At 53.2% G+C, this 24,024-nt stretch overlaps 1 protein-coding gene across 3 annotated transcripts; it reads left to right on the plus strand.

The window, feature by feature from the left end:
• The first annotated feature begins 8,822 nt into the window (after positions 1–8,822).
• On the plus strand, positions 8,823–21,867 carry LOC148217555 (protein phosphatase 1 regulatory subunit 16A-like). Of its 3 annotated transcripts, none has more exons than XM_088158551.1 (11): positions 8,823–8,936; positions 10,764–11,341; positions 13,713–13,783; positions 15,888–16,033; positions 16,141–16,244; positions 16,331–16,455; positions 17,942–18,067; positions 18,167–18,242; positions 18,324–18,453; positions 19,172–19,337; positions 21,377–21,867. In XM_088158551.1, the coding sequence occupies exons 2-11, from the start codon at positions 11,071–11,073 to the stop codon at positions 21,749–21,751; spliced, it is 1,590 nt and encodes a 529-aa protein (XP_088014677.1). In that variant the 5' UTR covers positions 8,823–8,936; positions 10,764–11,070; the 3' UTR covers positions 21,752–21,867. The 3 variants fall into 3 exon arrangements, with proteins under 3 accessions (XP_088014677.1, XP_088014679.1, XP_088014678.1); XM_088158553.1 differs by having other exon boundaries at positions 19,176–19,337; positions 21,377–21,600; XM_088158552.1 differs by having other exon boundaries at positions 8,843–8,984.
• The last annotated feature ends 2,157 nt before the right edge of the window (positions 21,868–24,024 follow it).

A 24,024-nucleotide genomic window follows, 5' to 3' on the forward strand; every position in this document is an offset into this window, starting at 1 on the left:
AAAAAATCCCCAAAAAATCCCAATTAAATCCCGAACCTTTTCCGTCCCCCTCGGAATTTCCCGGAGCCCCCGGGGCTCGGTGGCCGCCATGCAAATGTCGCGACAGGAGGTGACAAAGTTGGCGCCGGGGGGTCTGGCACCTTTGTCGCCACCTTTGTCGCCTCGGTCGCCACCTCGGGAGCGTTTGTCGCCTCCCCTCCCCCACCCCCAGCTCGGGAATTTGATTTTGTGGGGGAGAGGGGTTGGGGAAAAAAAAAATTAAAAAAATTGCGAAAAGTGGGGAAAAGTGAAAAGAAATGGTGGGGAAAGGGGGGGAAAAAATTAAAGAAATTGGAGGGAAAATTAAAAAAATTAAATAATTAAAAAAAAGGAAAATAAGAAAAATTTAAAGTAAAAAAAAAGTAAAAAAAACCTCAAAAAGAAATCAAGAAAAAAATGAATTAAAATCGCAGTGCAAGCAAATCGTAAAAATGAAAAAGAAAAATAATCAAAATCCCGTTAATATAAAAAAAAAGCAAAATGCCTCAAAAAGAAAAAAATCCCGAAAAAAAAAAAATCCCCCAAATTCCAAAAAATCTTAAAACCCCAAAAATCCCAAACTAAAAAAAAACCTAAAAAGCAAAAAATCCCAAAAATCCCAAATTACAAAACCCCAAAAAATCCTAAAATCCCCAAAAATCCCAAACCAAAAAAAAAAACCCCCAAAATTCCAAATTAAAAAAAAAACCAAAAATTCCAAAAAAACCCCAAATCCTCGAACATTGAAACCTCAAAACCCCCTAAAAAATCCCAAATTACAAAACCTCAAAAAATCCAAAAATTCCAAATTTTGGGGATCTCGGGATGGGAATTTTGGGATGGGATTTTTTGGGGATTTTTTTGGAATTTTTGGGGGATTTTTCGGGGATTTTTTTGGGATTTTTAGGGGATGTTTGGGGGATTTTTGGGGATTTTTGGGGGGATTTTTTGGGGATTTTTTGGGGATTTTTTGGGGATTTTTTGGGATTTTTCGGGGATTTTTTGGGGATTTTTTTGGGATTTTTTGGGGATTTTTGGGGGATTTTTTTTGGATTTTTTTGGGATTTTTTGGGGGATTTTTTGGGGATTTTTTTGTTTTTAGGATTTTGGGATCCTCGAAAAAATCCCCCAAATATTGTCATTTTTGGGGGGGATTTTTGGGGAATTTTTTGGATTTTTTGGGGATTTTCTCGGGTTTTTTTGGTTTTTTGGGGGGGATTTTTTTTGATTTTTTGGGATTTTTTTGGGATTTTTGGGATTTTTTTCCTTTTTAGGATTTTGGGATCCCCTAAAATCCTCAAATATTTGGATTTTTTGGGGATTTTTTGGGGATTTTAGGGAGATATTTTGGGGATTTTTTTTGCGATTTTTTGTTTTTTTTTTATTTTTTGGGGGATTTTTGGGGGGATTTTTTTTATTTTTTGGGGATTTTTGGGGGGATTTTTTTTATTTTTTGGGGATTTTGGGGGGGATTTTTTCGGCATTTTTTGGGGATTTTTGGGGATTTTTTGGGGATTTTTTGGGGATTCTGGGGAGAATTTTTGGGGAATTTTTTTGCGATTTTTTGGGGATTTTTTTGGATTTTTGGGGGATTTTTGGGGGGATTTTTGGGGGGATTTTTTAAATTTTTTTTTATTTTTGGGGGATTTTTTTGGGATTTTTTTTGCCGGATTTTTTTTTTTTTTTTAATTTTTTTGGATTTTTTGGGGAATTTTTGGGGATTTTTTTTTATTTTTGGGGGATTTTGGGGGGATTTTTTTTATTTTTTTGGGATTTTTGGGGGATTTTTTGAGGGATTTTTTTCGGGATTTTTTTCGGATTTTTTTCGGATTATTTTTGGATTTTCTCGGGGTTTTTTAGGATTTTTTCCATTTTACGATTTTAGGATCCCCTAAAATCCCCAAATATTTGGATTTTTTGGGGATTTTCTCAGATCATCCAGCAGCTGCGGAGCCTTTTCCCGTTTTTCGGAGGGGGGTACCAGGGCTGGAAGGATTCCGTGCGTCACAACCTCTCCTCCAACCCCTGCTTCGCCAAGGTTCGCGCGGTTTTTGGGATTTTTTGGGGGGATTTTGGGATTTTTTGGGATTTTTGGGATTTTTTGGGATTTTTTTGGGAATTTTTGGGGGAGGGTTTGGGGTTTTTAGGGGTTTTTTGGGGGGTTTTTTGGGTCTTTATGGGCGGATTTTGGGGATTTTTGGGGGGATTTTGGGGTTTTTTTGTTTTTGTTTTGGGGGGTTTGGGGGTTTTGGGGATTTTTTGGGATTTTTTGGGATTTTTTTGGGGATTTTTTGGGGGAGGGGTTGGGGGGTTTGGGGTCTTTTTGGGGCGAATTTTGGGGATTTTTGGGGGGGATTTTTGGGTTTTTTGGGGTTTTTTTTTGGGTTTTGGGGGGTTTGGGGATTTTTTGGGATTTTTTGGGATTTTTTGGGGATTTTTTGGGATTTTTTGGGGGGATTTTTGGGTTTTTTTGTTTTTGTTTTGGGGGGTTTGGGGGTTTTGGGGATTTTTTGGGATTTTTTGGGATTTTTTGAGGGATTTTTTTGGGGAGGGTTTGGGGGGTTTTGGGTCTTTTTGGGGCCAATTTTGGGGATTTTTTGGGTTTTTTGGGGGTTTTTTGGGTTTGGGGGGTTTTGGGATTTTGGGGATATTTTGGGATATTTTGGGATTTTTTGGGGATTTTTTTGGGGAGGGGTTGGGGTTTTTTGGTTTTTTTGGGGGCGAATTTTGGGGATTTTTTTGGGATTTTTGGGGTTTTTTGGGTCTTTTTGGGGGGGTTTTGGGGGATTTTTTGGAGGATTTTTGGGGTTTTTTGGGGATTTTTTTGGGGGTTTTGGGGGTTTTTTGGGGGGGGTAGGGGTGTTTTGGGAATTTTTGGGGATTTTTTGGGATTTTTTGGGGGAGGGTTTGGGGGGTTTTGGGTCTTTTTGGGGCCAATTTTGGGGATTTTTTGGGGGGATTTTTTGGGTTTTTTGGGGGTTTTTTGGGTTTTGGGGGTTTTGGGGGGTTTGGGGGATTTTTTGGGATTTTTTGGGATTTTTTTGGGGATTTTTTGGGATTTTTTGGGGATTTTTTTGGGATTTTTTGGGGAGGGGTTGGGGGTTTTTGGTTTTTTTGGGGGCGAATTTTGGGGATTTTTTGGGGGGGTTTTGGGGGTTTTTTTGGGTTTTGGGGGGGTTGGGGATTTTTTGGGATTTTTTTGGGGAGGGGTTGGGGGTTTGGGTTTTTTTTTGGGGCGAATTTGGGGGGTTTGGGGGGTTTTTTGGGGTTTTTTGGGGATTTTTTTTGGGTTTTGGGGGGGGTTTGGAGGGGGTTGGGGTGTTTTGGGATTTTTTTTGAATTTTGGGATTTTTTGGGATTTTTTGGGGATTTTTTGGGTGTTTTGGGATTTTTTGGGATTTTTTTGGGGAGGGGTTGGGGGTTTTTGGGTTTTTTTGGGGCGAATTTTGGGGATTTTTGGGGGATTTTTGGGGTTTTTTTGGGGGGTTTTGGGGGGGTTTGGGGGTTTTGGGGATTTTTTGGGATTTTTTGGGATTTTTTGGGATTTTTTGGGGAGGGGTTGGGGGTTTTGGGGTTTTTTTGGGGCGAATTTTGGGGTTTTTTGGGGTTTTTTTGGGGTTTTGAGGGGGTTTGGGGGGCGTTTGGGGGGGTTTGGGATTTTTGGGTTTTTTTGGGATTTTTTGGGGGAGGGGTTGGGGGTTTTTGGGTCTTTTTGGTGCGAATTTTGGGGATTTTTTGGGGGGATTTTTGGGGGTTTTGGGGGGTTTTTGGGGGTTTGGGGTTTTTTTTTTGGGGGGGGGTTGGGGGGTTCGGGGTTTTTTGGGGATTTTTGGGGATTTTTGGGGATTTTATTGGGGAGGGGTTGGGGGTTTTGGGGGGGATTTGGGGGCTTTTTTGGGATTTTGGGGGCTTTGGGGCGGTTTTGAAGTTTTTTTTTGGTTTGGGGTTTTTTTTGGGGGGTTTGGGGGGTTGGGAAAAGGGAGGGGAAAGGTGGAAATGGGGGGATTTGGGGTCCTAATTTGGGGATTTTTGGGGTCCCATTTATGGGATTTTTGGGGTCACAATTTGGGGATTTTGGGGTCACATTTATGGGATTTTTGGGGTCTGATTTTGGGGATTTTGGGGTCTCAATTTGGGGGATTTGGGGTCACACTTGGGGATTTTTTGGGGTCACATTTGGGGGGTTTGGGGTCACATTTCGGGGATTTTTGAGGTCACATTTATGGGATTTTTGGGGTCCAAATTGGGGGATTTTGGGGGTCCCATTTATGGGATTTTGGGGTCACAATTTGGGGATTTTGGGGTCACATTCAGGGGATTTTTTGGGGTGTTAATTTGGGGATTTTGAGGTCCTAATTTGGGGATTTTGGGGTCCGAATTTGGGGGATTTGGGGGTCATAATTTGGGGGATTTGGGGTTCACATTTAGGGGATTTTTTTGGGGTCCCACCCAGAATTTTGGGGTTTTTGGGATGGAATCCCAGAATTCTTGACCGTTTTTGGGGTGAAATCCTGAACTTTTTACCTGAAATCCCGGGATTTTTTTGGGGGTCCCACCCAGAATTTTTGGGGTTTTGGGATGGAATCCCAGAATTTTTGGGGATCCCACCCAGAATTTCTGCATTTTTGGGATGGAATCCCACAATTCTTGACCATTTTTTTGGGTGAAATCCTGAACTTTTTACCTGAAATCCCGGGATTTTTTGGGGGTCCCACCCAGAATTTTTGGGGTCCTGGATGGAATCCCAGAATTTCTTCATTTTTGGGATGGAATCCCAGAATTTTTCGGGATTTTTTGGGTGAAATCCTGAACTTTTTCTGTGAAATCCCGGGATTTTTTGGGCTCCCACCCAAAATTTCGGGGGTTTTGTGTGAAATCCCAGAATTTTACCTGAAATCCCGGGATTTTTTGGGGGTCCCACCCAGAATTTTGGGGTTTTTGGGATGGAATCCCAGAATTTTTGGGATCCCACCCAGAATTTCTGCATTTTTGGGATGGAATCCCACAATTCTTGACCATTTTTTTGGGTGAAATCCTGAACTTTTTCTGTGAAATCCCGAGATTTTTTGGGCTCCCACCCAAAATTTCGGGGTTTTTGTGTGAAATCCCAGAGTTTTACCTGACACCCCCCCCATTTTTTGGGGTCCCACCGGGAATTTTTGGGGTTTTGGGATGGAATCCCACAATTCTTGGGCGTTTTTTGCTGTGAAATCCTGAACTTTTTACCCGAAACCTCGGGATTTTTTTATTCTCCCACCCAAAATTTCATTTTTTTTTTTTTTTTCCCCGTGAAATCCCAAACCTTTACCCGACCCCCACCCCCTCAATTTTTTGGGGTGTCCCCCCCCCTCTCTCTCAGGTGCTGAAGGATCCCAACAAGCCTCAATCCAAAGGGAATTTCTGGACCGTGGACGTGTCCCGGATCCCCCCGGCCGCGCTGAAACTGCAGAACACGGCGGTGGCGAGGGGGGGGAGGGGCGGGGCCACCACCACCACCCCCCCCACCCCCCCCTTTGTCCCCGACTTGTCCCCGTTCGTCCTCTCGGGGTGTCGCTACCCCCCCGCCCCTCCCCCACCCCCACATTCCAGCTTTTCCATCGATTCTTTGCTGCGGGAAGGCCCCGAGGGGCGCGGGGACCCCAAATTTGCTTCTGGGGGTTGTCCCCAAATTTGGGGACAGCTGCCTACGTCATACAGCACGGGGGTGGTGGCTCCCAACGCGGTGGCCCCGAGGGGGGGACCCCCGGTTTTGGGGTTGGGGTGGGGGGTGGTGCCACCCAACCCCCACCCCGGGGTTTTGGGGGAGCCCCCCCGTGGGGGGAGGGGGGAATTGGGGGGGTCCCCGCTGCCCCTCCCCCACCCCCCCCCACCCCCCCCCCCCAACAAAAGCGTCTTCGACGTTTGGCTGAGCCACCCCGGGGACATCGCCATCCGAGGGTGATGACGTCATCGGGACACCCCCCCCCCCCAAATTTGGGGGGGGGGGGGAGGGGTCGCACCTATCGTCGTCACCCCCCCCCCCCCAAAAAAAAAAAATTTGGGGGAGTCATCATCAAAATTGAGTCTAAAACCGTCCAAAATTGGGGGTGTACGTTGACGTCGGAGGGTGATGACGTCATCGGGGTCACCCCAAAATTTTAGGGGGTCGCACCTCAAAATGGCCACACCCCCCCCCCCCCCCCGAATTTTGGGGGTTTCAACCCCCCCCAAAAAATCGCTTTTTTTTTTTTTTTTGGACTCAACCCCCCCCAAATTTGGGGGTGCGCAACGTCATCAAGGCGCGATGACGTCAACGGGGTCACCCCCCCAAATCACGTGTATTCTCCTCCCCCCCCAATAAAAGTGCCTTCCAGTTTATCCCAGTTTATCCCAGTCCTCCCAGTTTGCTCCCAGTTTGCTCCCAGTCCATTCCAGTCCATCCCAATTTGCTCCCGATTTGGTCCCAGTTGCTCCCAGTCCATCCCAGTTTGCTCCCAGTTCATCCCAGTCCCTCCCAGTCCATCCCAGTTTGCTCCCAGTTCATCCCAGTCCCTCCCAGTCCATCCCAGTTTGCTCCCAGTCCATCCCAGTTTGCTCCCAGTTCATCCCAGTCCCTCCCAGTCCATCCCAGTTTGCTCCCAGTTCATCCCAGTCTCTCCCAGTTTGCTCCCAGTACCTCCCAGTTGCACAACAAAGGAGGAGAGGGGGTGACAAACGGGGGGGGGATTTTGGGGGAAATTTGGGATTTTGGGGAATTCAGGGATTGGGATTTGGGGGAATTCAGGGATTGGGATTTGGGGTTCAGGGTTTGGGATTTTGGGGAATTCAGGGTTTGGGATTTTGGGGAATTCAGGGATTGGGATTTGGGGTGATGGGATTGGGGGAATCAGGAATTGGGGGAATTCAGGGATTGGGATTTGGGGTTCAGGGTTTGGGATTTGGGGGAATTCAGGGATTGGGATTTGGGGAATTCAGGGATTGGGATTTTGGGGTGATGGGATTGGGGCCATCAGGGATTTGGGGGATTCAGTGTCTGGAGGGCTGAGGGTTCTGGGGGTGAGGACACCGGGGGTCCTGAGAGCGCTGGTGGCACTGGGAGCCCAGGTGTCACTGGTGCCACTGGTGTCACTGGTGTCACTGGTGTCACTGGTGTCACCGGTGTCACTGGTGTCGCTGTCGCTGTCCCCCGCCACCTCCCCGGGGGTCTCGGCCCCGCCCAAGCCCCTCCCGAGGCGTCGGGGCCAAACGGGGAGCGACTGGGATCGAACTGGGAGCGACTGGGAGCGACTGGGATCGAACTGGGAGCGACAGGGAGCGAGCAGAGCCGAACCTGAGCCGGATTGAACCGAGTGAAGGCGAACAGACCCGAGCGGAGCCGAAGAGACCCGAACTGACCCCAATGAACCCGAACTGACCCGAGCGGAGCCGAAGAGACCCGAACTGACCCCAGTGAACCCGAACTGACCCGAGCGGAGCCGAAGAGACCCGAACTGACCCCAGTGAACCCGAACTGACCCCAGAGGGGCCGAAGGCACCCGAACTGACCCCAGTGAACACGAACTGATCCGAGTGCAGCCGAAAGCACCCGAACTGACCCCAGTGAACACGAACTGATCCGAGTGCAGCCGAAGACACCCGAACTGACCCCAATGAACCCGAACTGACCCGAGCGGAGCCGAAGGCACCCGAACTGACCCCAGTGAACACGAACTGATCCGAGTGCAGCCGAAGGCACCCGAACTGACCCCAGTGAACACGAACTGATCCGAGTGCAGCCGAAGGCACCCGAACTGACCCCAGTGAACCCGAACTGACCCGAGCGGAGCCGAAGGCACCCGAACTGACCCCAGTGAACACGAACTGACCCGAGTGCAGCCGAAGGCACCCGAACTGACCCCAGTGAACCCGAACTGACCCGAGAGGAGCCGAAGGCACCCGAACTGACCCCAATGAACCCGAACTGACCCGAGTGCAGCCGAAGGCACCCGAAGCGACCCAATAGAACAACCCCACCCGAACTGACCCCAGTGACCCCGAACTGACCCGAGTGCAGCCGAAGGCACCCGAACTGACCCCAGTGAACCCGAACTGACCCGAGAGGAGCCGAAGGTTCCCGAAGCGACCCAATCGAACCCAACCCCACCCGAACTGACCCCAGGGAAGCCGACAGGACCCAAATGACCCGAACCCAACTTAACTCACCCGAGAGGAGCCGAAAAGCCCCGAACTCACCTGACAGAACCCGAAGGGACCCGTCCCGACCCGAACCTGCCCGAACAGGACCCGAACACTGAGTGGGGGTTCCCATTACTGGGGGGCTCTGCCGTGGGAATTGAGGGGTCCCTTTCATCCCTTGAGGATCCAGCGGGATCCCAAATCCCTCGGGTCAAAATATCCCCCAAATATATCAGAAAACGCACCCCCAAAATATCCTCGAAACGCCCCAAAACGCCTTCGGATCAACCCAAGATCCACCGCGAAATATCTCAAAATACGCCCCAAAATACACCTCAAAATACAACTCAAATACCTCCAAAATACCCACAAAATAGATCAAAATATCCCCAAAATACAACTCAATTAACCTCAAATAAACCCAAAATATCCCCAAAAGACTCCCCAAAATACCCCCCAAAATACACCCAAAATACACCCAAAATACCCGCCAAAATACCTCAAAATACCCCCAAGAGACATGTTGTCCCTCCGTCCGCCAGGGGGCGCCTCGCCTCGCCCGCCATCTTGAGTGTGGCGCCCCATCCCGGCACTTCCGGGTTTGCCCGCACTCACTTCCGGCGTCACCGGAAGCGCCGCCGTTGCCATGGCGACAGCCCCGCCTCGGGCAACGGCGGCCGCGGCGAGCAGGGCCCGAGGCCGCAGCGGGGACAGCGAGGGGACAACGAGAGGACAGCGAGGCCACAGCGAGGCGACAGCGGCCGGTAACGGGGAGTGGCGACAGCGCGGTGACCCCGCGGAGGGACCCGGGGGTGAAGGGGACGCGGTGAAGGGGGCGCTAGAGGGGGCCGGGCAAAATGGCGGTGACGTGAGGGGGACTTGGGGACATGGCGGGAATCGTGAGGGGACTTTGGGGACAGGGAGGGTTTGGGGGGGGTTGTGATGTGAGGGGCGGACTTGGGGACAGGGGGTGGGGACGGGTTCAGGGGGATGGGGGTGGTTTGGGGACAGGGGGGTGCTGAGGTTTGGGGAGAAGGAGGGAGAGGGGACGGGGGTTGGGGGTGCTGGGGACACGGGGGTGCCCTGTGGGGGGGCTTGGGGACAATTCAGGGGCTCGGGGGGACATTGGGGACACGGGGGTCCCTTTGGGGGGATTTTGGGGACACGGGGCTCCCCTCAAGGGGGTCTTGGGGACAAATTCAGGGACTCGAGGGGACCTTGGGGACAAGGTCAGAGAGTTGGGGAGACCTTGGGGACACGGGGGTCCCCTCAGGGAGGGTCTTGGGGACAAGTTCAGGGACTTGGGGGGGCTTTGGGGACAAGGTCAGAGAGTTGGAGAGACCTTGGGGACACCGGGGTCCCCTCAGGGAGGGTCTTGGGGACAAGTTCAGGGACTTAGAGGGACCTTGGGGACACGGGGGTCCCCTCAAGGGGGACTCTGGGGACAAATTCAGGGACTTGGGGGGACCTTGGGGACAAGGTCAGGGATTTGGGGGGACCCTGGGGACACGGGGATCCCCTTGAGGGGGACCTTGGTGACACCTGGGGGGGTTTGGGGACAATTCAGGGACTTGGGGTGACCTTGGGGACACGGAGGTCCCTTGGGGGGTGGGGGGGTCCCTGGTGACACCTCCCAGTTCTCCCCTCTGGATTTGGGAATTTGAGGTTCCCCCCCCCAGAGGGGACAATTCCCCTTTTTGGGGACATTGGGGTGGCCTCGGTGACACCAAATCCCTCCTGGAACGTCCCGGAGCCGGATTGACGTAAATCCTGATAAATAAAAGATCAGGAGTTGGGTTTTGGAAAGAAAAAAAATTTGAAAGGGAAATTTTTCCTGCCGGGATCCGGTGGCAAATTCCCGGATCCTCGAGCTCCCTGCTGGGTCAAATCCCGGAATTTTGGGGCTTTTCTGAGGAAATTTTGGGGCTATTTCGAGGAATTTTCGGGGCCGTTTGAGGGAATTTCGGATTTGTGGAGTTTTTAACAGATGTTGGGGATTCCAGCTGTGTTTTCCCATGGGAATTCCCAGGATTTGGCCCCGCTGGGATCTCAACTTCCCCAAATTCCTTCCCCTCCTCCTTTTTTTTCCAACCCCTCCCCAGCCTGGCCGTGGATTTTCCCCTTCGGCGTTCCAAAGGGATTTACCCCGGGATTAAGGGAATTTTTTTTTTTTTTTTTTCCCCTTTCCCTGGCTGGACTTTGCCCGAGTGGCTGCAATTCCAGAGAAGGGAGGGAAGGAAGAAAGGAAGGAAAAGAGGTTTGGGAATCTGGCTCCGCCGGAATCCTCCGGAATCCGCCCGGTCCTGCCCGGCCCTGCCCGTGGGGGCGGAGGCGCTCCCGGATTTTTTAAATTTTATTTTATTTAATTTTATTTCCCCTTCTCCTTCTCCTGGATCCATCCCCTTTGGATGAACTTTCTTAGCGATTCGTTTACCCCCAAAAAAATAAAAAATTCCATTATTTTATTTTAAAAATAAATTGGGAATTTTGGTTGGATTCGAGGTCAATCCCGGATTAGGAAAACCGGGAAAACCGGGTTGGTCACCAGCCTCTCCCTGGATTTAACAATCCCATATTTTCCCTTTCTTTAGGATTCATCCCACAGCATCTTCCCAACATTCCCACAACCCTTGGACGCTCAGGAAACTCATCCAGAGGGCGGAAAAACGGGAGAACCGAGCGGGAAAATTCTCCTCCCCCGACAACACCCGGCGAGAAAAGAGGGGAGATGCTTCCCAAACTCCAACCATCCCCAAATTTCGGGAAAACCCTCAGGATAGAGGGATAAACCCCACCCCCCACCCACACCCACCTCACCAATCAAATAAAGGGGGAGGGGGGTGGTGATGCCGCTTCTCCCACCCCTCATTCCCGATTTTTTCCCCGGAATTTCCCGACATGGCGGAGCACCAGGAGCTGCTGGCGGAGATGCCGGCGGTTTGCCGGCTCAGCACTCCCGAGAGGCTCCGGCACGCCCAGAAACGCCGGGCCCAGCAGCTGAAGAAATGGGCACAGGCGGAAAAGGAGATGCCAGGAATTCCCAAAGGAGGAGGAGGAGGAGGAGAGAGGAAGAGGAGGAGGAGGAAGAGCAGCGGCCACGGCAGGAGGGTGACGTTCCCGGCCAGCGTGCGGCTGCTGGAAGCGGCCGCCCGGCACGACGCCGAGGAAGGTGGGGTTGGGTTGGGTTGGGTTGGATGTCGGAATTCCCGGGGTTTTTTTGGGAATGAGGGGGAATTCCGTGTTTTTTTGGGGGGGTGGGAGGGATGGGGGGTGGAGGCGTTTGGGATGTGCAGGGGGTTGTGTTGGGAGGCTTGGAATTGGTGTTGGGATCCTTGGAAGCACCATTGGAATCCTTGGGAATTCCCATTGGGAACCTTGGAATTGCCACTGGAATTCCTGGTGGTGCCATTGGGATCCTTGGGAATTGCCATTGGAATCCTTGGAATTGCCACTGGGATTCGTGGTGGTTCCATTGGGATCCTTGGAATCACCATTGGAATCCTTGGGAATTTCCATTGGGAACCTTGGAGTTGCCATTGGAATCCTTGGGAATTCCCATTCAAAACGTTGGGATTGACATTGGAATCCTTGGGAATTCCCATTGGGAACGTTGGAATTCCCATTGGAATCCTTGGGAATTCCCATTGGGAACCTTGGAGTTGCCACTGGAATCCTTGGGAATTCCCATTGGGAACCTTGGAATTCCCATTGGAATCCTTGGAATTGCCACTGGAATTCCTGGTGGTTCCATTGGAATCCTTGGGAATTCCCATTGGGAACCTTGGAATTGCCATTGGAAACGTTGGGATTGACATTGGAATCCTTGGGAATTCCCATTGGGAACGTTGGAATTGGCACTGGGATTCGTGGTGGTTCCATTGGAACCTTTGGAATCACCACTGGAATCCTTGGAATTGCCACTGGAATCCTTGGAAGCACCATTGGAATCCTTGGGAATTCCCATTGGAAACCTTGGAATTGCCATTGGAATCCTTGGAATTGCCACTGGGATTCGTGGTGGTTCCATTGGGATCCTTGGAATCACCACTGGAATCCTTGGGAATTCCCATTGGGAACCTTGGAGTTGCCATTGGAATCCTTGGAATTGCCATTGGGATTCCAGGTGGTTCCATTGGGATCCTTGGAATCACCATTGGAATCCTTGGGAATTCCCATTGGGAACCTTGGAGTTGCCACTGGAATCCTTGGGAATTCCCATTGGAATCCTTGGAATTGCCACTGGAATTCCTGGTGGTTCCATTGGAATCCTTGGGAATTCCCGTTGGGAACCTTGGAATTGCCATTGGAAACGTTGGGATTGACATTGGAATCCTTGGGAATTCCCATTGGAATCCTTGGAATTGCCACTGGGATTCCTGGTGGTTCCATTGGAATCTTTGGGAATGCCACTGGAATCCTTGGGAATTCCCATTGGGAACCTTGGAATTCCCATTGGAAACATTGGGATTGACATTGGAATCCTTGGGAATTCCCATTTGGAACGTTGGAATTCCCATTGGAATCCTTGGAATTGCCATTGGGATTCCTGGTGGTTCCATTGGGATCCTTGGAGTCGCCATTGGGATCCTTGGGAATTCCCGTTGGGAACCTTGGAATTGCCATTGGAAACGTTGGGATTGACATTGGAATCCTTGGGAATTCCCATTGGGAACGTTGGAATTGGCACTGGGATTCGTGGTGGTTCCATTGGAACCTTTGGAATCACCACTGGAATCCTTGGAATTGCCACTGGAATCCTTGGAAGCACCATTGGAATCCTTGGGAATTCCCATTGGAAACCTTGGAATTGCCATTGGAATCCTTGGAATTGCCACTGGGATTCGTGGTGGTTCCATTGGGATCCTTGGAATCACCACTGGAATCCTTGGGAATTCCCATTGGGAACCTTGGAGTTGCCATTGGAATCCTTGGAATTGCCATTGGGATTCCAGGTGGTTCCATTGGGATCCTTGGAATCACCATTGGAATCCTTGGGAATTCCCATTGGGATCCTTGGAGTTGCCACTGGAATCCTTGGGGATTCCCATTGGGAACCTTGGAATTCCCATTGGAATCCTTGGAATTGCCACTGGAATTCCTGGTGGTTCCATTGGAATCTTTGGGAATGCCATTGGAATCCTTGGGAATTCCCATTTGGAACGTGGGAATTCCCATTTGGAACGTTGGAATTGCCATTGGAATCCTTGGAATTGCCACTGGGATTCGTGGTGGTTCCATTGGAATCTTTGGGAATGCCACTGGAATCCTTGGGAATTCCCATTGGGAACCTTGGAGTTGCCATTGGAATCCTTGGGAATTCCCATTTGGAACGTTGGAATTCCCGTTGGGATCCTTGGAATTGCCCTTGTGATGCTCCTTGCATCCGTTTGGGATCCCTGATGTTTCCACTTGTGGTTCCATGGGAATTCCCATCCCGGAATTCCCATCCCACAATTCCCATCCCACAATTCCCATCCCAGAATTCCATCCCACAATTCCCATCCTGGAATTCCCATCCCACAATTCCCGTTCCTCCGCAGTCCGGCAGTTCCTGGAGAGCGGGATCAGCCCCGACCTGTGCAACGAGGACGGGCTGACGGCGCTGCACCAGGTATTCCCAGAATTCCCAGAATTCCCAGAATTCCCAAATCCCCAGGATTCCCAAATCCCAGAATTCCAGAGCTGTGATCCCAGAGCATCCGGGTCTTTTCTATCCCGTGGTTCTGATATCCCGGATTTGGGGCTTTTCCTTCCCTGTTCCATCTGCTGATGATCCCAAATCCCAGAGATCCCAAATCCCAGAGATCCCAAATCCAGGCCCTTCCCATCCCAAATCCCAGAGATCCCAAATCCCAGAGATCCCAAATCCAGGCCCTTCCCATCCCAATAATTGGTGATCCCAGATCCCATTGATCCCAGATCCCAGTGAACCCAGATCCCAGAGATCCCAAATCCCAGAGATCCCAAATCCAGGTCCTTCCCATCCCAAATCCCAGAGATCCCAAATCCCAGAGGTCCCAAATCCAGGTTCTTCCCATCCCAAATCCCAGAGATCCCAAATCCCAGTGATCCCAAATCCCAGAGATCCCAAATCCCAGAGGTCCCAAATCCCAGAGATCCCAAATCCAGGCCCATCCCGTTAATTGAGTGGTAATTCCAGGTCTTTTCCATCCCATCTCCATCCCAAATCCCAATATCCCATCTCCACATCCTTCCCATCCCATCCCATTACCTGGCAATCCCAGATCCCAGAGATCCCAAATCCCAGTGATCCCAAATCCAGGTTCTTCCCATCCTGTTAACTGGTAAACCCAATCCCATGATTCCCATTATTCCCAATCCCATTATTCCCATTATTCCCATTTTTTCCAATCCCATTCCAATCCCATGATTCCCATTATTCCCAATCCCATTATTCCCTTTATTGCTATTATTCCCATTCCCATTATTCCCATTTTTCCCATTATTCCCATTATTCCCATTCCCAATCCCATTATTCCCATTATTCCCACCCCATCCCTAATCCCATTCCCGTTATTCCCATCATTCCCATTATTCCCATCAGTCCCATTAATGCCATTGTTCCCAGTATTCCCATGATTCCCATTCCCATTATTCCCAGTCCATTCCCATTATTCCCATCATTCCCATCAATCCCATCATTCCCACTATTCCCAAACCCATTCTTCCAATCATTCCCATTCTTCCCACTATTCCCATCATTCCCATTACCCCATTCCCAATCCCATTATCCCCATCATTCCCAATCCCATTCCCATTCCCATTTTTCCCACCATTCCCACCATTCCCATTCCCATTTTCCCCCCATCCCCCAGTGCTGCATCGACGATTCCCTGCCCCTGCTCCGGCTGCTCCTGGGCCCTGAAATCCCATCCCCAACCCCATCATTCCCATCATCCCCATCATTCCCATCATCCCCATCATCCCCATCATTCCCATTATCCCCTTTCCCAATCCCAATCCCACCATTCCCATTTTTCCCACCATTCCCGTTTTTCCCACCATTCCCACATCCCCCAGTGCTGCATCGACGATTCCCTGCCCCTGCTCCGGCTGCTCCTGGACCCTGAAATCCCATTGCCAACCCCATCATTCCCATCATTCCCATCATTCCCATCATTCCCATTATTCCCATCATTCCCATCATTCCCATCATCCCCAATCCCATTCCCACCATTCCCAATCCCATTCCCACCATCCCCATTCCCATTTTTCCCACATCCCCCAGTGCTGCATCGATGATTCCCTGCCCCTGCTCCAGCTGCTCCTGGGCCCTGAAATCCCATCCCCAACCCCACCATTCCCATCATCCCCAATCCCATTCCCACCATTCCCATTCCCATTTTTCCCACCATTCCCCAGTGCTGCATCGACGATTCCCTTCCCCTGGTGCTGCTGCTCCTGGACCCTGAAATCCCATCCCCAACCCCATCATCCCCATCATTCCCATTATCCCCATCATCCCCAATCCCAATCCCATCATTCCCAATCCCATTCCCATTCCCATTTTTCCCACCATTCCCACATTCCCCAGTGCTGCATCGACGATTCCCTTCCCCTGGTGCTGCTGCTCCTGGACCCTGAAATCCCATCCCCAACCCCATCATTCCCATCATCCCCATCATCCCCATCATCCCCAATCCCATCATTCCCAATCCCATTCCCATTTTTCCCACCATTCCCACATTTCCCAGTGCTGCATCGACGATTCCCTTCCCCTGGTGCTGCTGCTCCTGGACTCGGGCGCCGCCGTCAACGCGCGCGACGCCGAGCTCTGGACGCCGCTCCACGCCGCCGCCACCTGCGGCCACCTGGGCCTGGTGCAGCTGCTCATCCAACGGTACCTGAGGAGGGGCTAGAACCGATCCATCCCCCCCCTCCCCTCTCCCCAATTAATTAATTAATTAATCGATCGATGGATTAATTGATTAATCCCGGATCCGGCAGCGGCGCCGACCTGCTGGCGGTGAATTCCGACGGGAACATGCCCTACGACCTGTGCGAGGACGAGGCCACCTTGGACTGCTTGGAGAGCGCCATGGCCGGCCAGGGTGAGGGATCAGAGGTGCCACCAAGGCTCGGGGACGGGTTCTGGTGTCACTTTGTCACCTGTGTCACCCCCCCTGTCCCCCGGCAGGGATCACCCAGGAGCGCATCGAGGACGCGCGGGCGGCCACCGAGCGCTCCATGCTCCGCGAAATCCGGGAGCTCATCCGGGACGGAGCCGACCTGGATGTGCCCCGGGGACACGGGGCCACCTTGGTGGGTGCAGGTGACACCGGCAGGGGTTTGAGGTGACACTGGGGGTCACTGGGAGGGTCGGGGTGACACAGGGAGGGGTTTGAGGTGACACTGGGGGTCACTGGGAGGGGACTGGGTGACACTGGGAGGGGTTTGGGTGACACTGGGGGTCACTGGGGGAGATTGGGGTGACACTGGGAGGGGTTTGAGGTGACACTGGTGACACTGGGAGGGTCGGGGTGACACTGGGAGGGATTTGAGGTGACACTGGGGGTCACTGGGAGGGGTTCGAGGTGACACTGGGGGTCACTGGGAGGGACTGGTGGTCACTGGGAGGGGATTGGGTGACACTGGGAAGGTCAGGGTGACACTGGGAGTCACTGGGAGGGACTGAGGTGACACTGGGAGGGGATTGGGATGACACTGGATGTCACTGGGAAGGTCAGGGTGACACTGCAAGTCACTGGGAGGGGTTTGAGGTGACACTGGGGATCACTGGGAGGGTCAGGATGACATTGGGAAGGTCAGGGTGACACTGGGGGTCACTGGGAGGGTCAGGGTGACACAGGGAGGGGTTTGAGGTGACGCTGGGGGTCACTGGGAGGGTTGGGGTGGCACTGGGAGGGGTTTGGGTGACACTGGGGGTCACTGGGAGGGGTTTGGGTGACACTGGGAGGGACTGGGGTGACACTGGGGTCACTGGGAGGAACTGGGGTGACACTGGGAGGGAATTGGGGTGGCACTGGTGACACTGGGTGAGTGTCCCCATGCCCTGGTGACACTGAGAGGGTCAGGGTGACACCAGGAGTCCCTGGGAGGGATTTGAGGTGACACTGGGAGTCACTGGGAAGGTCAAGGTGACACTGGGAGTCACTAGGAGGGGATCAGGGTGACACTGATGGTCACTGGGAGGCTAAGGGTGACACTGGGTGGGATCAGGGTGACACTGGGAGTCGCTGGGAGGGGATCAGGGTGGCCCTGGTGACACTGGGTGGGATCAGGGTGACACTGGGAGTCGCTGGGAGGGGATCAGGGTGGCCCTGGTGACATTGGGAAGATCAGGGTGACGCTGGGAGGGGATCAGGGTGACCCTGGTGACATTGGGAAGATCAGAGTGACACTGGGAGGGGATCAGGGTGACCCTGGTGACACTGGGAGGGTCGAGGTGACACTGGGGGTCACTGGGAGGGGATCAGGGTGACACTAGGTGTCACTGGGAGGGACTGGGGTGACACTGGGAGTCACTGGGAGGGATCAGGTTGACACTGGGAGTCGCTGGGGGGGTCAGGGTAGCCCTCGTGACATTGGGAAGATCAGGGTGACACTGGGAGGGATTTGAGGTGACACTGACGTGACACCGGGACAGAGAGACCACCAAAACTCCCTCAACCACCCCAAAAAAAACCAATCCCAACCCCCACACTCCCCCTTTCCCTCCGTGCCACCAAAGTGCCACCATTGTCCCCAACCCCTCCTCCTCCTCCTCCTCCTCCTCCTCCTCCCGCAGCTCCACGTGGCCGCCGCCAACGGTTACCGGGAGGCGGCCGAGCTGCTGCTGGAGCACCGAGCCCGCCCCGACAGCCGCGACCACGACGGGTGGCAGCCCCTGCACGCCGCCGCCTGCTGGGGACAGGTGTGTCACCAACAGTCCCTTGAGGGGACACCGTCAGCTCACGGATTTTTTATTTTATTTTATTTTTTTTTTTAATTTTTTTTTTTTTTATCCCCGTAGGTGCCGCTGGTGGAGCTGCTGGTGGCTCACGGAGCCGATTTGGGAGCGCGATCGCTGCTGGATGAGACGCCCTTGGGTGAGTGCGGGGTTTAAATTTTAATTTTATTAATTTTATTAATTTTTTGTTAATTGCTGGCGGTCGTGGCTGTTGTCACAGATGTCTGCGGGGACGAGGAGGTGAAGGCCAAGCTGCTGGAGCTGAAGCACAAGAGGGCGGCGGTGCTGAAATCGCAGGAAAAACAGAAATCCCTGCTCCAGAGGAGAACGTCCAGCGCCGGCAGCCGCGGGTCAGGGACGGCACCGGCACGGGGGACACCGGGAGGGGACAGGGGGGCACCGGGAGGGGACAGGGGGGCACTGGGAGGGGACAGGGTGGCACTGGGGACACTGGGAGGGTCAGGGTGGCACTGGGAGGGTCACTGGGAGGGGACAGGGTGACACTGGGGTCACTGGGAGGGGACAGGGGGGCACTGGAAGGGTCAGGGTGGCACTGGGGTCACTGGGAGGGTCAGGGTGGCACTGGGAGGGGCAGGGTGGCACTGGGGTCACTGGGAGGGTCAGGGTGGCACTGGTGACACTGGGAGGGCGTCCCCATGGCCCTGGTGACACTGGCAGAGTCAGGGTGGTGCTGTAATCCCATAATCCCTATAATCCCCCAATCCCCATTAATTAACCCCGTTAATTAACCCGGTTAATTAACCCCCAGTTAGGTGCTGCGCCGGACCAGTGTGTCAGAAATCCCCAAATCCTCGTAATCCCTTCAATCCCATAATCCCCAAACCTCCATAATCCCATAATCCCCATTAATCCCATTAGTGAATCCCATTAATTAACCCCATTAATTACCCCGTTAATTGCCCCCCAGGAAGGTGGTGCGCCGGGCCAGCGTGTCGGAAATCCCCAAATCCCAAAACCCCATAACCCCATAATCCCACAATCCCCATTAATCCCATTAACTAATCCCATTAATTAAGCCCATTAATTAGCCCGTTAATTACCCCCCAGGAAGGTGGTGCGCCGGGCCAGCGTGTCGGAGCGCTCCAGCCTGTACCGGCGGGAGCAGCGGCGCGAGGCCATCGTGTGGGGGACACAGGGACAGCGCGACAGCGAGGACGACGACAGGGGGACACCCGAGGGCACGGACACGGCGAGACAACACCAGGGACACGGGGTCAGGGACATTGGGGACACTGGGGACACTGGGGACATTGGGGGGACATTGGGGACATTGGGACATTGGCACATTGGGGACATTGGGACATTGGGACATTGGGGACATTGGGGACATTGGGGACATTGGGGACAGGGGGACACCCGAGGGCACGGACACAGCGAGACAACACCAGGGACACGGGGTCAGGGACACTGGGGGGACATTGGGACAATGGGGACATTGGGGACACTGGGGGGACATTGGGGACATTGGGGACATTGGGACATTGGGGACAGGGGGACACCCGAGGGCACGGACACAGCGAGACAACACCAGGGACACGGGGTCAGGGACACCTCAGGGGACATTGGGGACACTGGGGACATTGGGGACAGGGGGACACCCGAGGGCACGGACACAGCGAGACAACACCAGGGACACGGGGTCAGGGACATTGGGGACATTGGGGACATTGGGGACAGGGGGACAATGGGGACAATGGGGACATTGGGACACTGGGGGGACATTGGGGACATTGGGGATATTGGGGGGATTGGGGACATTGGGGACACTGAGGGGACATTGGGGACATTGGGGGGATTGGGGGGATTGGGGGGAATGGGGACATTGGGGACATTGGGACACTGGGGGGACATTGGGGACATTGGGGATATTGGGGGATTGGGGACAATGGGGACATCGGAGGAAATGGGGACATTGGGGACACTGGGGGGACATTGGGGGGATTGGGGACATTGGGGACATTGGGGACACTGGGGACATTGGGGACACTGGGGGGACATTGGGGGGATTGGGGACATTGGGGACATTGGGGACACTGGGGACATTGGGGACACTGGGGAAACTGGGGGGACATTGGGGACATTGGGGGAATGAGGATATTGGGGACATTGGGGACATTGGGGACAGGGGGACACCCGAGGGCACGGACACAGCGAGACAACACCAGGGACACGGGGTCAGGGACACGGGGGGACATTGGGGACACTGGGGACAGGGGGACATTGGGGACACCCGAGGGCACGGACACAGCGAGACAACACCAGGAACACGGGGTCAGGGACAATGGGGACAGGGGGACACTGGGGACAGGGGGACATTGGGGGGACATTGGGGACATTGGGGGGATTGGGGACAATGGGGGGACATTGGGGACATTGAGGGAATGAGGATATTGGGGACAATGGGGACATTGGGGACAGGGGGACAGCCGAGGGCACGGACACGGCGAGACAACACCAGGGACACGGGGTCAGGGACACCTCAGGGGACAATGGGGACATTGGGGACAGGGGGACAATGGGGACACTGGGGACATTGGGGGGATTGGGGACATTGGGGACACTGGGAACACTGGGGGGACATTGGGACAATGGGGACATTGGGGACACTGGGGGGACATTGGGGGGATTGGGGACATTGGGACATTGGGGACAGGGGGACACCCGAGGGCACGGACACAGCGAGACAACACCAGGGACACGGGGTCAGGGACATTGGGGACATTGGGGACAATGGGGGGAATGGGGGGATTGGGGACATTGGGGACACTGGGAACACTGGGGGGACATTGGGACAATGGGGACATTGGGGACACTGAGGGGACATTGGGGACATTGGGGATATTGGGGGGATTGGGGACAATGGGGACATCGGAGGAAATGGGGACATTGGGGACACTGGGGGGACATTGGGGGGATTGGGGACATTGGGGACACTGGGGACATTGGGGACACTGGGGAAACTGGGAGGACATTGGGGACATTGGGGACCTTGGGGACATTGGGGGACATTGGGGGACATTGGGGACATTGGGGACACTGAGGGGACATTGGGGACAATGGGGACATTGGGGACATTGGGGACAATGTGGACCCTTGGGGACAACAGTGGTGGGAGGAGTCTCAGGGCCAGGCTGACCCCGGTGACACCGGGAGGTGACAAAGGTGACGCTTGGTGACATCACCCACAATGTCCCCATTGTCACCCCCCTCCTTTATTTCATTTTTTTTAATTATTTTTTTTTGTCCCCTCAGGACCCCTCGGACCCCCGCTCCGTGTCCCCACACCCCAACGGCTCCGCCTTGTCCCCCGTGTCCCCTGTGTCCCCTCAGGTGACAAAAGCCACCCCTGCAGGTGACAAAAGCCACCCTCACACCTTGGCCGACCTCAAACGGCTCCGGGCGGCCACCAAAACCCAACGGAGCCTCCCCGAGACCCCCGACCCCAAAACAAAAACCCCAAAAAACCCCCCCGGGGACAGCGGGGACACCCTCGGGGACATCGGGGACACCCTCGGGGACACCCCTGGGGACACTTTTGGGGACATCGGGGACCCCCCCCTGCTGCGCCTGACGGCTCCGCTCGAGGAGGCCCCGCCCGACAAGCAGCGCTGTTGTAGGGTCATGTGACCAAAAAAAAAAACCCCCAAAAAATTTTTTGGGGTCCCCCCCCTCAAGTCCCCAAAATTTTGTCGCTTTTTTTGTTTTTTTGTCACTTTTGTCCCCCCAAAAAAAAAAATTTCGGAGGGATTTGTTGCGGTTGTGAGTTTATTTTTGGGGTTTTTTTAAAATTTTTTTTTTTTTGGGGGGGGTGAAAAAAAAAATTTGGGGGGATCCGAAATTGGGAGGGGGGAGGGGGATCCCAAAAAGTCACATTTGGGGGGGGGAGGGGTGGGGGATCCCAAATTAATATTTGGGGTTTTGGGAAATCCTAAATTCGGATTTGGGGTTTTGGGAACCCCAAATCCCACTGGGAAGTTTTGGGGATCCCCTAAATTCGGGTTTGGGGTTTTGGGAACCCCAAATTTCACTGGGAAGTTTTGGAGATCCCCTAAATTCGGATTTGGGGTTTTGGGAATCCCTAAATCCACATTTGGGGTTTTGGGAACCCCAAATCCCACATTTGGGATTTTTAAGACACCTCAAATCCAAATTTAGGATTTTGGGAACCCCGAAATCCACATTCAGGATTTTAAGACCCCCCAAATCCACATTTAGGGTTTTAGGACCCCCCCAAATCCACATTTAGGATTTTGGGACCCCCCCAAATCCACATTTAGGATTTTAAGACCCCAAAAATCCCACATTTGGGATTTTAGGACCCCCCCAAATCCCCCTTTAGGATTTCAGGAACCCCAAATCCCCCATTTAGGATTTCAGGAACCCCAAATCCCCCATTTAGGATTTTTAAGACTCCCCCAAACCTCACTGAAAACTTTTCGGGGAGACCCCACCCCATAAAAAAACCCCACCCCAAGAACTTCCCAAAAACCCCCAAAAAACCCGCGCCCCAAAATTCCCAAACCCCCACCCTACAACGACCCCGCCCCAAAACCTTTTTTGGGGTGGCCCTTTATGGGGGCGGGGCACCCCCAAAATCCCAAATCCTCCCCTCCCCCGGCCCCGTTTCTATTTCGGGCCCCGCGGCAGCTGCAGGGAAAGGTCAGAGCTCGCTTTGGGGTGACCCCAAAAACCCCAAAAAAACCCCAAAAAACCCCAAAAACCCCAAAGGCGGCCCCGGGGGAGTTGTAGGGGAAAGGGGTGGGGTTCGGTTTTTTTGGGGTTTTTTTGTTTTTTTTTGGGGTGCTGGAAGGGGTTGATAAGGGTTGGGGGTGGAACTGGAACGTGCTCGGGAGCGGGAATGGGGTTTGGGGAGGATTTGGGGGATCCTAAAAGGGGGAAATGGGATTTGGGGGATCCTAAAAGGGTTTGGGGGATCCTAAATGGGGTTTGGGGAGGATTTGGGGGATCCTAAAAGGGTTTGGGGGATCCTAAATGGGGTTTGGGGAAGATTTGGGGGATCCTAAAAGGGTTTGGGGGATCCTAAAGGGGTTTGGGGGATCCTAAAAGGGTTTGGGGGATCCTAAATGGGGTTTGGGGAGGATTTGGGGGATCCTAAAAGGGTTTGGGGGATCCTAAATGGGATTTGGGAGGATTTATGGGATCTTAAAAGGGTTTGGGGGATCCTAAATGGGATTTGGGTAAGATTTGGGGGATCCTAAATGGGGTTTGGGGAGGATTTGGGAGATCCTAAAAGGGGGAAAAGGGGTTTGGGGGATCCTAAAAGGGGGAAATGGGATTTGGGGGATCCTAAATGGGGTTTGGGGGATCCTAAAAGGGTTTGGGAGATGCTAAAAGGAGTTTGGGGGATCCTAAATGGGGTTGGGGAGGATTTGGGGGATCCTAAAAGGGTTTGGGGGATCCTAAATGGGGTTTGGGGAGGATTTGGGAGATCCTAAAAGGGTTTGGGGGATCCTAAATGGGGTTTGGGGAGGATTTGGGAGATCCTAAAATGGGAGTGGGGGATCCTAAAAGGGTTTGGGGGATCCTAAATGGGGTTTGGGGAAGATTTGGGGGATCCTAAAAGGGTTTGGGGGATCCTAAATGGGGTTTGGGGAAGATTTGGGGGATCCTAAAAGGGTTTGGGGGATCCTAAAGGGGTTTGGGGGATCCTAAATGGGATTTGGGAGGATTTATGGGATCTTAAAAGGGTTTGGGGGATCATAAATGGGGTTTGGGGGATCCTACATGGGATTTGGGGAAGATTTGGGGGATCCTAAAAGGGGTTTGGGGGATCCTAAATGGGGTTTTGGGGGATCCTAAATGGGATTTGGGAGGATTTATGGGATCTTAAAAGGGTTTGGGGGATCCTAAATGGGGTTTGGGGAGGATTTGGGGGATCC

Source organism: Sturnus vulgaris, unplaced genomic scaffold, assembly GCF_052056855.1.
Source record: "Sturnus vulgaris isolate bStuVul1 unplaced genomic scaffold, bStuVul1.hap1 Scaffold_673, whole genome shotgun sequence".
Classification (NCBI taxonomy): Eukaryota; Metazoa; Chordata; class Aves; order Passeriformes; family Sturnidae; genus Sturnus; species Sturnus vulgaris.